This window comes from Malaya genurostris, chromosome 2 (genome assembly GCF_030247185.1).
Source record: "Malaya genurostris strain Urasoe2022 chromosome 2, Malgen_1.1, whole genome shotgun sequence".
In the NCBI taxonomy this organism is placed as follows: domain Eukaryota; kingdom Metazoa; phylum Arthropoda; class Insecta; order Diptera; family Culicidae; genus Malaya; species Malaya genurostris.
In genome coordinates, this window is record NC_080571.1 from 120,638,180 (window position 1) to 120,652,543 (window position 14,364).

At 39.3% G+C, this 14,364-nt stretch overlaps 1 protein-coding gene across 8 annotated transcripts in view; it reads right to left on the minus strand.

Moving 5' to 3' along the window:
- The window catches only part of LOC131432631 (homeotic protein female sterile-like), a 53,450-nt gene that overhangs the window by 11,310 nt on the left and 27,776 nt on the right, over positions 1-14,364 (minus strand). For 7 of the 8 annotated variants that reach the window (XM_058599030.1, XM_058599026.1, XM_058599029.1 and 4 more), the window contains 6 exons: positions 13,171-14,223; positions 11,866-12,892; positions 11,629-11,799; positions 11,062-11,181; positions 6,399-6,527; positions 2,281-2,360 (listed from right to left, as the gene is read on the minus strand). In XM_058599030.1, the coding sequence (XP_058455013.1) occupies positions 2,281-2,360; positions 6,399-6,527; positions 11,062-11,181; positions 11,629-11,799; positions 11,866-12,892; positions 13,171-14,193 (2,550 nt within the window). In that variant the 5' untranslated portion in view covers positions 14,194-14,223. The remainder of the gene's footprint in view (positions 1-2,280; positions 2,361-6,398; positions 6,528-11,061; positions 11,182-11,628; positions 11,800-11,865; positions 12,893-13,170; positions 14,224-14,364) is intronic. The other variant, XM_058599028.1, reaches the window with a different exon arrangement.

Below are 14,364 nucleotides of genomic sequence, written 5' to 3' on the forward strand. Positions count from 1 at the left end.
GTACTTTGCACTCAGAAAAGCTAAAATAGGACGTCTACGATATGCTGTGAAAATCTTGAATCAAATCCGAATAATACAAAAAGAAGAGGAGCTCACAAGCAAGGTGGATCAATCAAGTGGAGGGTGATCTCCGAAGCATCCGTGTCATGAGTGGCTGGCGACGAGCAGCCATGGACCGAGTTATGTGGAGACGTACTCACCCCATGACTATAGCTGTTAGGTAAGGTAAGGTAATAGTTTTAATTGAAAAATAAAAATGATGAAGAAACGTATTATTAAGCACACATTGTTTACAATACTCATACGCTTGCAATGGGTCCTTCTCCTTAAACCATAAAATAAATTTAATTGTATTTCCCTCATAGTAACCTTTGAGAGTTCAAGTTCCATCTTTGTGATATTTTTTTTTCTACGGAACCGTTTGATCCCTAATACGTCGGTAGGTCGTATAAGCAGACGAAGAGGTGATGTAGAGAGTTCAGGGTCGAATAATTATTTCATTGAACAAAGCGGCACAAATCTCCAAATAACTAAGGGAACGTGCCACTTGAGCTAATTAGTTCTGAAGGCGCATTAGCCCACTAGCAGATTTCCCCCCAGACGGCTGGCTATGTCTGCCAGCCGTTTTTGCCGTCTGGCAACAATGCAACAACCGTTTCCGGCAGAGAATTTCGCCTAGCGGTTATTAACGGTTCTGTTTATGTCAGATTCTTGCCATACAAGATTGGCAGAACCGTTTTGAATCGGTTCTACATTTCAAGCGTCTTGGTTTCATTTTTTCATTAAAAAGTACATATGAAAGGCAATAAATTATTGCCCTTCATACATACTAATTATGGAAAATGTTATTGCCAATAACAGTGCTTTCTCACTACCAAACATACACATATTTCAATCTCATTTAACTCGTCTCAAGTTTCGTTTTTTGTATGTACATGCGGGATTGACAAACATTAAATGGAGTCGAATAAAAAAAAAGAAAAAAGTAGGAAGAGAGAATTAAACAAGACACATACGGCGAGATAGTGACGCTATTTCGCCTGAACAATTTTGACAGCAGCCGGAATGCAGCCAGTCTTCTGACGGTTGCCACAATTCCTCACAAGCGGGAGAGCTCGTCGCAACTGTCGTGTGTCTAGAACGATCAGTAATCATAACTTGGTAGTTGATAGGATTATTTCAGGACAATCAGCGAAGGAAAAACACCGAACGAATCTACGTTGTATAGAGTGATGGCATTTCACTAGAATGATACACCAGCTTGTAAGTTTCATGCCAACACTGAAGATGCTGCCGTCATACACCGCACAACATCACATTCAACATATCATGTGAATTGTATGGGTGTGCAGTGTAGCTATTTTGGCGTGCACGAACTTCTTTGTACGAGATTCGATGTGGACTGGCCTCAGGGCGCTAAGCTCGCAAAAAGGCTGTTGCCAATGATTTGTTCGGAAAATATCAGAACTGGATATCTTGTTAATATGATGTCTTCAATAACAGTGGTGTATATGTGTGAAAGAGAAGAGCTCTCGTTGATGTTGTCAGTGCGAGGGGAGAAATTACACTTGCTCTTCGTCACACAGAGAAGATGGACATCTATGAAGATTACAGTGTATGGGTGTTAAGGATTCTATTTAACGAGCATATGGGAGAACAAGCAAACAGTATTTCCAATTTTCGGAATTTCGAGCAGAATACATCGTAAATGTTCTTCTTCACCCTCATAACGAAAGGCAGGTTAAAAGAAGCATTAGCAACAAGATGATTGGTGTGTTGTTTGAATATTAGTTCATCGAAAACAACCAGATCAAAAACGGAATTATAGTGAATGTATTGGTCGAGCATATGTCTGCATTCACGTTTCACTGTACATCAATTTACAAAGATTAAAAGTTGCCATTTAAGGAACGACTGTCTTCTGATGTTGCAGATGTTGTAGGAAATTTTGTCATGATCAGTAAACGAACTTCATTGAAAGAGAGCAAGAATAACAAGGGTTAAAGACGGCCTCCTTGCGTCCTGGTGATACGAAAAACTTTCAGAAACGGTACCATTTGCCGTATGAATTTAAACGTTTGGATTAACATGATGATGGCTTATTCAGACATTATTAAATTCTCTTTTATTTTTGGCTAGCTTCGGTAAGGCTATTGAGCATAAGAATTTCAATTTCCTATTATTATTATTATGAGCTTCGATCATAGCATAGCGATTAAACACGAGACTACACTGGTTTACAAAATAATATCCTATTCATAATTTCATTAGTTAACTTACCGCATTTGTTACTGTGGATGGTGGTAATTGCACTGGTGAAGAGGAGTCCTTCTTTTTCTTCTTTGGTGGTCGTCCGGACTCTGTAAGATTTAACAAATAGCTAAGTTGGATCTAACGTTCATGAAGTGCGCCAATCCTTGGAGAAAAAATCAGTGTCATGAATTACCTTAAATGCTAGTAAAGTATTCCTCTGATCGTTCAACAAATTTTCTCGCGTCACTTCTAACAAAATAGTACAGCACACAATGATGACACAGTCTTAGATCACGCTAAATAGTGGGGTTGTGGACAGCCAGCAATACCGAGTAAGACAAATTTTATGTTGCCGACAAGGTTTCGAACTTTCTTTGGTTTCCCGCGAAATAAATAATATGAACTCTATTTTAAGATTAAAACATGTTACTCGTTTTATTAATTATATATTTTTCTGTACCTTTCTGTAATTATAGTAAATTTTGTTTTGTTTCAATTTGTAATAAACTTCATTAATGCTTACGATTACTTGCTGTTTTTTTCGTAAAGATTATGTAGTAAATCTTTCTTTTGCGTCCGTAATCATGCATGTAAAATTGTATTATTTTTTTCAATTTCACCTGTTTGCAGAGTCGTTTTTTTTATTCATTGTAGTGTCTCTGCTTTATATCAACACATAGAGTTTATGACGATTTTTTCTTATTTAAGTTTAGCTGTTGCTAGAAACATTACTCTTCTTTCTGATGTTTACTACATATTACTGCCTAGTTTTTTTTTCGTTTAAATAAGAACTTCTTAGCCACTAGTAAAAAAGAAAACAAACAGAAAAGTACACTTATGTCGAATTATAAATTTCATTATCATTGTGTCGTAAGCAATTACTGCTTATTTATCAGTTCTCATCCCATAAAACAGTGAACTGTTGCTAGATCTGTGTACTGCAATTTCAAAGATGTTCATGACGAATGACGTGTTCGAAGTTATTTATAAGTTACGTACATTTTCTGAATCACACTGTTTGCTAATAAACAACACTCAGGGGGATTCAGTGTCCGCTTTGTTCTTCACATTAACATCAAATTTAAGATGCAGGTTGAACAAAATTCGGCATTGTTTGCGGAGCAGCTCTTAGTACTATAGTTTTCAATCAATAAAAAATCTTAACGAATATGTTCACGGTAAACTCTGCTAAACTAGGGTAGAATATTTAGTACCAGGAAGAAAATAATTGATTAATAAATATACGCACTTGAATGGACTTTCTCTATCTACTGCGAATGCCTAATATGGATAAAGCAAAATATATATATTCAGACGAATAAAATCAAAATCTTGCAATTATGCGATTGTTGACTGTCGTCTAGTTCTTCCGTACTCTTCTTCGAACCCTTTCTAGTGATAACAGGAAACCGAACGACAGGAAAATGAAAATTTCCAGATTATTTATAAAAATGTCACAAAATATCTATTCCTGTTAATCAACTCGTCTTGAACGATCCTTTTCAAGGAAAACGAAATCTTATTTATTTACACGATCCGGTTAAAGGGAGAACAAAAAGGAATAAAACATCATAAGGAAACCATTTTCACGTGCAAACAATGTGTAAGGGGTTTGGCGCCGCCGACAGCCGAATGAAAAAAATCGAATTGCACTTGTTTATTACGTTACTGTGTCAAACGTACTCTCCTCTTCTCACCGTTTCTATCATTCAAATGCTCATCAATGCAAACTGAAGCTTCACAATTTACGCACTGTGCTCTCTTTCTCTCTCGGCACAGGAAATGCATCGGATTGGGCTAAAGAATCTTCTCATACTTGCTGTAGTCCTAACTCAAACCCACGGGTTCTATTCCTTTACAACGAAAATATTCAATCGCTTCAACGCTTACTTTTGTAACTGCATTCTTAAATTAGATATTCCACGCTACATTACACATTGTCTGCGATTCAAGATTAATATAAACCAGCATCTCTGTTGCTCCAATAATACAAATGATTCAAAACTTAATAGAAGAATAAGATGAAAATTAACGAAATATGGTTCTACGCGCGATGTAACACGGGGTACAATGGTTTCTAAAGTTTGATTTTTTGTAACATTTTTCCACTGTTATCTTCTGTGTAATGGCTAAGAAGTGCTCTATATACGTAGATTTCAATTGGCTGTAATACGGACTCCATTGACGTCATGAGTGTCAAATTTCTACCTCAACAAGTGTTAAACGGCGCTAAACAAAGCAAAAAATATATTGAAAACATACCTTTTTGTGAGTTGTTTCTATTATAATTCGACACTACTGGTTTGCTTCATATAAAACGTTATTGAAAGTGCTGTTTTTCTCTTTTGTTTGTAAATTCACTGTAACTTGTTTTAATTTTCTGCATTCAGTGGAATTCGATATTCTACGAGATAAAAAAACGCGTGCATTTCGGTTTTGTTGGCTGTCCCCAATTACACATTTGCTACACACGAGAAAATTTGTTGAAGGAGTTGGGATTCAAACTCTGTTCATTAGAGTTAACATAAGAAAATACATAGAAATCAAAATGTAAACACAACATATGATGATTGACCTAAACGAAATGACCAAAAAGGTGAACAAAAGATCGCTTTACCACTAGCTGCAAGGATCAGCTTTCAAAAAGCAATATGTCTGACTGTACTGGTTGCCATGGTTAGCATTTCTAAAGCAGAATCGGTGCAAATCTTACTATATAAGTTCTGACAGATTTATACTATACTGTTTCGTTCTGAAAGTTGTCGAGGCCAATAGTAATTCTGTGTTGCCGTTTTCACTTTCTTCAGACTGCTCACAACAATCAACATATTTATTCTATGTTTCCCTAATTCTATCGTCTGATCATTCACTACAAGTATATAAATAGAAATTTACACATACTCTGTACAATTGTCTTCCTTTTTGTGATTATTATAATATATGAAAAATGTAAAACTTATAACAAAAAAAAGCTGAGAATGATTTCGCTGTTTGTATGGTTCAATGTCATCTTCTCTTTATTATTCTGTCTTGTATTGATTCTATGTTGCATATTGTCACAAATAAACAGAAACCAATCCAAAAAACCAGCCGTTGTGTGTTTCGTGCTCTAAGTCAAGCATTTCCCACGACGCTGGAGTTCGGGTTTTGAATGTCTACACTTTAGCTTATTCCACGTGGTTGTGAACTTAATTATCTGCACAACTATTTAATCGTAAACTAATAATACAGTTGTTGGTGCTTTTTCTTTATTCAATAAAACCGTTTTTTTCTCAGTAATGTGGATCGTTTTTGATTGGATATAGTACGATGTTAGAGCAATATATCTTGGTATGGTTTGTGTTATGTGTTTGTGTTTGTTTTTGTGAGATTCGGCTGAAAATGCAGTAATATTTCCTAAAATACTCAATAATGGAAAGTCGACCGCTCACAAATATACTTTGTCGTAGTAAAGAAATCGTTATTGCACGCGATCGAAAGTTCTTAAAAAATACATTATCACCCATTTGCAACGTTAACTTTGTCGTTGCATATTTTTGCTGCGTGGCATCTTCATTAACACATGTTGAAAACATTTAAAAAATTATTACCAGACATCGGTGGTAAGAGAAAGCGAAATCGTACTTTGCGTTTTCTCTAGCAGTTTGGATCATACATAAATCCTTTTTAATTGATTTACCGGATTTAAGGCTTACCAAAAGCATTTGATCATCTTATTTTATCGATCATCATATCTATGTGTGCAATTGTTTCGACTGTACTTTCTATTCACATTATTTCGAAAACTGAAATAACTTTGCGAGCAAGTATAATATTAATTGTCGGACCGAACCAGGCAAGCTCAACATGATCCTTGGTCGGTTAATGGCAAATATAAAGAACGGGAGGAGCACATAGCTTTTTTCGCCATTCCATTTCACCGTTCATACAGAAAACTGTCTCGCCCGACTTTTCGCGATTGAAAACGTTAATAAATTAGCGTAGGTTAAAACTGAAACCTAAAAACAAACTTTTTGTTGGGTTCTATCTCAGTTGGCACTGTGTGCCAGCTTCGTGCATCTTCGCTTCCCATCTCTCGCACACTGTCATTACGCTAAAAAGGTGTTGATTCTACGCTAGCTCAAAACATGTATGCATCCTCTAACCTGCTTCACTGTCGCTGGAATCACTCGAGCTGGAGTCGCTGGAACTGGACGACGAAGAATCACTTGAACTACTACTTGAAGAAATGTTACCACCGGAAGGTGTGACGTCTTGTTTCGTTGCTTCGTCCGCTGAAACGATATAAAGATAAATCGCGTTGTGTTACAACAGGTTTAAAGTTTTCGAAGACGCGTTGGGAAGGTTGATACAAGAACTAAAAATGAAACAATGGCTGATGACACTTAGTACATCCAATAAGGATACCCGTTTCTCACGCACAGCGCCTGCAATGACATGTACATTGGGAATTCTAAGTTCACTTAATTTATTAAGTATGCGTAGAAGGTATCCGTTCAGTTCGCAGTTGATATAAAATTATTTGGCATACACACTGTCTAGTATAATGGTTCTTTTGGCGACAGCGGAAAATTGGCATAAAATTTAAACAAAATTTACAAATATCCGGCAGAACTGTGCAAAGCGGACAAGGATGGCTTTTATCATATCAAAGATCGCTCTCTACCAACTCTTCACACGATTCAATTAGTGCCATCGAAGAGAGACGGATATCATCTCAGCAACACAAATCCGGCATGTTTCATTTAACATAGAATGGACACCAGTGCTAGAGCGAATTTCTCTCGATGGCCTGTCTGAGAATCACGAGTTAGCACGCTGCTGTGGGGATTCTCTCTGAAGCAACAAACGGTCGCTTATTCTCGTTTCGCGATCCGATTCTATATGAATAATAGCGATAGAATCATTTTATTATTTCCGCTTATTCTAACTATGTGCATATGCCCTTGCGTATAAGTTGCGTCTATGAAAATGTATGTGAATGCTCCACACAAGGGTTTTGAAATATTGCTACCATGCATTGAGAGACACGAGTTCTTGTAGCATCTTCTACCGGATCGAAAATGTTGTATACAATCTAGAGAAATATCGAGAAGCTTCTGTCAAATTATCGATAATCACCAATACAGAGCGGGTACAACGGCATAATTCAGGTTATCCGACAAAACACAGCGATTGTCCTTGTCCTCCAAATGGCCTTTCTACAAAACGACTTTATGCCAATTGACCCTATGATATATGACCATACGCCTAATGACCGTTGGTGAAACTGGGTGTAACCGCGCAGAACACCAGTGGCATGGTAAATGTTTGGTAATACGAAGCATTGGTACTTTGCGTACCTAAAGGTAGACTGCATCGAGTGGCCCTAAGCCTCTTAACCAGCTGCTTCTATCCCTATCATTCGGTTGCACATGCCGTGATACGGGTAATCTTAGGATATTGTTCTAGAAACCTACAGAGAAAGATAACGGAAAGATTTCAAGCCAACTAACTTTAGCGCGAAACACACGCACACAGAAGCTTGGAATTTTATAACCATGGAGTTTGATATCATAGGACTGACTAAAATCTGGTGACCAAACTTAGGAGAACACATAATGCCAATGGGACAGATTGTAGTATACTCTAGCCCGCGATTACCCGGCATCATGGAGTGTGCTTCCTACTGAGTGTCCAGCCAGACAAACTCAAACATGCGCTTATGAAGTGAGAACCAACAAATAAGAAAATAATCAATGCCAGATTTAGAACACGAATTCGAAGTCTCAATCTATAATCCAATGTTTCGCGTCAACCGGTAGTACCGATCTTCACGTAAAGGAGAACTTCTACAGCCAACTCAATGCCGTTGTAGAGGGAATTCCCAAAGGCGATAACACGAACAGTATGAACGACTTCAATTCGCAGATCGTATCCGACAACTCGAACTGTGAGCGCATCATGGGACGCTTATTCTGGAATAAACGGGCGAAAACGGAGAGCTATGCATAAACGATGTAGATTGAAGGCAAGTATGACATCTAGCAAAACACAACTCTCTGGAGCGTTTGTCCATCAAGTTCAGTTCATTCGGTGGAACGTTATGACATGGCATTTCGCAATGCTGACAATGTGCCAGTTTCTAATACACTAGACACTAGACTAATTCATCAAGAAGTTTCTGAAGCCGGATGCAGTCGTCGATAGAACGAACTACAAGGTACAATTTCAAATCATCGACATATACTTATCGGCAGTCAATACCAAGTAGCAAAACCGCATAATTGAAAAACAACAAGAACAAAATTGGGCCCATACTGCTACCTTGAGGAATTCCTGATAAATTTGAGAAAGGAGACAGAAGCCGAGCTTTATTCGCAAGAGCATTGCCAGATCAGTGCAAAAATTTATAACTCTATCCTTTAAACACGAAATACAAGTAGACTTGTAACCTAAGACATTCGTTCTGACCGAACGACTGACTGATCAATGATGATCGAAAGAGATGTAGATTTTAGTACGAAAAAATACCTCGTTGCTCAAAATTAGTTCAGATGAAGTAGACAAATTTTCTGAGAATCGTTATAAGTTGGAAATCTGTGCAACGCATTGCATCTGTGGCATCTGTGATATCAACGACAACATTCGATAGATTTTGGATCACATCAAAGTTTTCTTCTGTTTTCTAAGCGTGTTAAGGACTAGCTAGCAGCACATTCAGACAGATTGATCAATAGTTATATTTGTAATCACGAAGCCCGGGTTGGCGGATCTCGGCGCTGATCTTACAAGCCAATTGTCGTATGTTCGAACCCCGACCTGAAAGGATTCTTAGTGTCAATAGTATTGTAGCACCATCCATACAATGGTTATCTACGCTACGAATTACCAATACCAAGACTTTGCTTTGCATTCACGAAAGAATAGTAGATATGCTGAAAAAGCCCAGTAAAGCTGAGATTCTATTTCTCCTTCTCCATCAGGCATAAAACCTCATCTTTTGTACCAACAGATTACATTTATCCAAATGATCTTAAACTAATCAAACTATCTTCTCTAAACATCTAACCCTCAACTCATAAGGTAAGCTGGCTGGCAATAAATCTTGAAAATAAGTTTTTTACCGTGTTGCGGGACAAAGGAAAATCGAACACATTTGAACAAATGTTGAATTATCGACACATACTAGAAAATGGTTCAAAGTATCCCGGCCAACTGATAACAAATCAAGGTTGATGAGCCTACAACGATTTTCGTAGCTTGGAAGGTTGGCTGCATCTCTCCACGGCAGACAACGGACGAATTTTTGCTGAACAGCTTCTATTCGCAGCTTATCGGTTTGATAATATGGTGCCCAAACAACGACAGCGTACTCAAGGGTAGAGTAATATTGTTTGTTGTTGAAGTTTTTTGAAATGCGGAACATAAGTCCTAGCATCTTAGAGGCTTTAGATAGAGTATACTCAATATGATCTTTGAAATTGAGCTTAGAATTTAATATTTACTCCTAAATCCTTGATTAATGAGACCTGTTCCAAGACCGCTGTCGAAATAGAATAGTCATACGTGATCGTGTTTCGTTTGCGAGAGAGAAATGACGGTGTTTAGTAGCATCCTGTTAACATTTAACCAGTTATAGAATACATCTAACTGAGTTTGTAAGAAAGCGGAATCTTCAGAATCCTTGATGAGATGGAACAACTTGAAATCATCGGCAAATGATAGCTTCATGCATTCCAACGAAAAGTTCAAGTCGTTGAGGTATAATAAGAATATGAACGGTCCCAGATGTCTTCCTTGTGGAACTCCGGAACTCGGTGAAGTAAAGTTGTCTCCTATTTTCACAGTCATATTTCGACCTGTCAGATATGATTCAGGCCATTAGACGTATATATTTTTTTAAGAAGTTGAACAGTTAACGGGAATGACTGAAAGACTGAATGAACTGCAGATATTGTTAAAGGCAATCTGGATAAAATACGCATATCTGCTCGCTACATTCATTTTCCTGTTCGACTTTGCATTCCTCGTGTAATGAAGTAGTCGAATTACGAACAATTTGGCAACACTGCTACTAGTAATAGGCCAAAATGTAACAAAAAGTGAGCCATGAAAAAAGAAAAACCAAATGAATTGTTAGCATATAAACTGCCCGACGAGGAAATAATGCATTCTCATTATCTCCATCTTATTCTAAAAAAATTCTTGCAAGTGTACTTTCTAACGACAAATCTATCGAAGGAGCAGTCTAGAAAAAAATTTGACTTTCTTCTGAGCTTCCAAGCAAAGATTTCAAAACTTCAACATCCTCCGATTATATTATTATATTGGGCTCTACTTTGATCGATAACATACGTCAAAGTTGATTTTAAACACTTTCCCGGATAAAAATGTTACATCACGATTGGACCGGGAAAATTCTATTTTGTGTTGGCCGAAAGTTCGCGAATAAGTTCATGATTCGAAAAGCGATCTGCATATGTGACGTGAAAACGGAACCATTCGTCAAATCCTTGACCACGACATTCCAAGTTTACATCGACGAATGCCTGAAAAAGCTTGTATTGCGATTCATATAAAAGCATAAGGGCAAAGTCATCTTTTGGTGCGATTTGATCAGCTGCCATCACTACAAAAGGGGTTTTCTGGAGTGGTACTGATGATGAATGAAAACAATAACCCAGAACGTCATTATTCTGACTAGAAATAGTTATCGCAAAAATGTTCGCATCGACGCATAAAAGTGAATTCGACATGATTACAAAACTTTTCTGATGCATTAAATAGACACTATTGCCTCAAGATATTGATGGGAGAGACACTTACCTTTTTTAGCATTCTTCTTGGCAGTTCCCAGCTGACCAGTTACATCCTGTAACCGCTTCTCAAGCTCCTGTTTCTTTTCCGCCATTTGTTCGTCCTTGGATTTACCGGAGACTTTTTTATCTGTAGCATTTGAATATAAGAGTAATATTCATGTGATACGTTTTTCAAAAGACGGGAAGTAATTGTATGATATGTAACATGAGGATAAATAAACTGAATAATATAAGCATGGCAATAATTATCGGATTTTAAACAAAATAGCAAACGTATGCAAATGATACTTTTGATACAATTTCTTCCAATTAACAGACACTACTGAAGTTGCAAATAGATTTCACCGTTCAGATTATCGGTTCCGTTATTAACTCGAGGATTCAATGCGATTCTTGTTTCTAAGAATGCAGTTTCTATTCAATTTATACAATTCCGACGCATCAAACATTGGTAAAACTTAGCAAAATCAATAGGACCGTGAGGGGAAAGCGGAAAGCGTGTAGATGGATAGAGTTTGGTGATAGTGAATGATAGTTATTTCAGTAGCAGTGTTTGTTAAATTGGAAAACTTACAGTAGGGCTTACGAGTTTTCTTGCGCAAACAGGATGCCACATAGCTTTCCAGTTCTCGTAGCGTAGAAGGCTTGAGCGTCTCAAAATCAATCTCGATTTCGTCCGGGTTCGAATCACGCAGCGATGGCTCTCGGCTTTGAATAATATGTACAACGCGACCGAGTTTGTCACCTACATCATCGGAAGTAAAAATTAGAAGTTGGAACTATCAAGTGAAACAGGAAAATGTCAACCTACCTGGTAGTTTATTGATATCAAGTGATAGCTGTCTTTTCTCGTCATATGACATGGGTTTGGCGGTATCTTCCTCTTCCGAATCAAAATTCGCAACGTTTTGCGAACCTTTCTTCTTGTTGGGACCTCGAGTGGCACCAGTAGCGGCAGTGCCCGCTCCTTTAGCTCGCTTGGCGGGCGCGTTGGGCGTGGCTCCAGCTTTGGGTGCTCGTTGGCCTTTCGTCTTAGTTTTGGTGGTCGCCGCTGCAGGAACTACCGGAGCTGCACTGGTAATTTGTGGCTGTGGAATAGTAGTAACTTGATGGAGCGTCTTTACTGGAGCGTGTGGTGGATTGGCATGCACTTCCATGCCCTGTTTGATATCGCTCGATCCCAACGTCGAAAGTTTTTTCTTCTCTTTCATCTTCTTCTTGGCTTTCTTCTTCAATGACGCCTCTTCCGCCAGCTTCCGCATACGTTCTTGCATTTCAAACAACTGCTTCTCAAGCATCTTCAATTTTTGATTGCACTCCTCGTCCGATTCCGACTCTTCCTCACTGGCATTTGAGTCGCTAGAAGATGAGGAGTCGCTTTCCTTGCTTTGATTGGGTGTAACGTTGTTTACCGGTTCATCCGGTATATTCGCTAGACGCATCTCAAACACATCCTGCAGTTTGCGTCCCATGGCAACAACGTCGTGATCTGGAGGGTTATACTTGTAGCAATTAGTAAATATAAGCCTAACGTCGGCGGCGAATTCGTTTGCCGATTTGTATTCCCTATTGTCCATTTTCCGCTTCACGGTACCCAGATCCATTGGTTTTTTGATAATATCGTGATAATCATGCAGACCGAGCAACTCCGCATCCACCGGTTTATAGAAGGGCCAAGCGTATCCGGAGTGTTTTTTGGAAAACAGTTCCTTCAGAATCTCATTGCACGACTTGAGCGCATCGGACAGTTTTTCCTTGTTCTTCGGCGGATTCTGAGCAGCAGCCGATCCCTGATATGGCGAGATAGGATACGACGATGACTGGAATGGGGCAATTTCCTGCACGACCCAAAAATAAAATGAGACAAATGCATTACAGTTATGCTGCTATCGAAAGCCTTATCAAGCAAAACAGGAACACTACCGTTGTAGACCCATGCATTAATTTTTTTTTTCGAAAACCAAACAAAACGTCTAAAGTTTGAATCAATGGATGGGTTCGAATCGGTATATGATACTAATGAATAGTGAAATTTATATAAAATTGAATATAACTTTGCGGAAGCTTATTGTGATTCGCATAAAACAAACGATTCGCGACAAGCAATTCCGCCTACCTTATTTACCTGTCGTCCAGATTCCCTCCTGGTGGCGATTTTCGGATTGCTCGGATCCAGATTGGTACCATAATGCGGATCGTAGGCAGTAGCAGTTGGTGTGGTGGTGTCGGCCTTTCTTTTAACACCTTTTTTGACTTTCGCAGGTTGCTGGGGAGGTAAAACCGTCTCAATTCCGGACTGCGAACTATTCACAATATACGGTGACGTTGTAGGCGGGACCGGTTTAGACACTACCGGAGTGACTGGTGTCGCGAGAGAATTGTGCGCTGCACTGACCACAGACGGAGTGGCCGTTGTTGTTGTGTTTGTGCTACCGGGCACAGTAGGGGGAGGTAGTATACCAATTGGTGGCACACTCGGCACTACAGTCGTTGCTGTTGCAGTTACATTGTTTGGAGGAACGCTTGAAGTAACGGCACTACCTAATGCAGAACTAGGCCGAGCACGTACAGCGGCAACGGGTGTAGTAGGCGTTGGAGTCGTTACGGTCGCCGTAACTACCGGTGCTGGTCCGACTAGGGTACCCGGAGGCGCGAGCTGTCGCACTGGCGGTTTCTTCTTGGCACCTTTCGGTGCCGGAACATCCATCTCTACCTCATCCTTAGGCATTAGGGACACTTTTGTAAGAAACAATTTTTCCAACGTTTGTGCCATCACGACCACATCTTCGCCCGGTTTGTTATACACATAACAATTGGAGAACATTATATTAAAGTCTTGTATGCACTCTTTACTCGTCCAGTAGTAATTGTTCTCCAGACGCTTCTTCACCGTTCCCAAGTCCATTGGCTGCTTGATGATTTTGTGGTAATCGGGTAGGTTCAACTTTTTCGCGTCCACTGGCTGCTGGAAAGGCCAGGAGAATTGATGCTTCCAGACTGCTTTCATCACTGTCTTCAGCAGGAAATGCAATTGATTCGTTAGCCGACCAGGCCGCTCTGGCGGTGGCACCACAGGAGGTTGAACGATTCCATTCACCGGCTCAACGACCGGCTCGATCCGTGGCGGTGGTTCGTCCATCTTTCCCGTCGATACTGCTGCTACGGTTGCCTGCAAAAGGAATGCGGTCAGTTGCGATCGATACATGATGGTGAATAGAACATTTTCTTAAGTCTAAATTAAAATAATTCAGTTGAAAGGGGACGGATATAGCGTGATGGGTTAGTCTATGTCTTTCACGCAACCCACCTG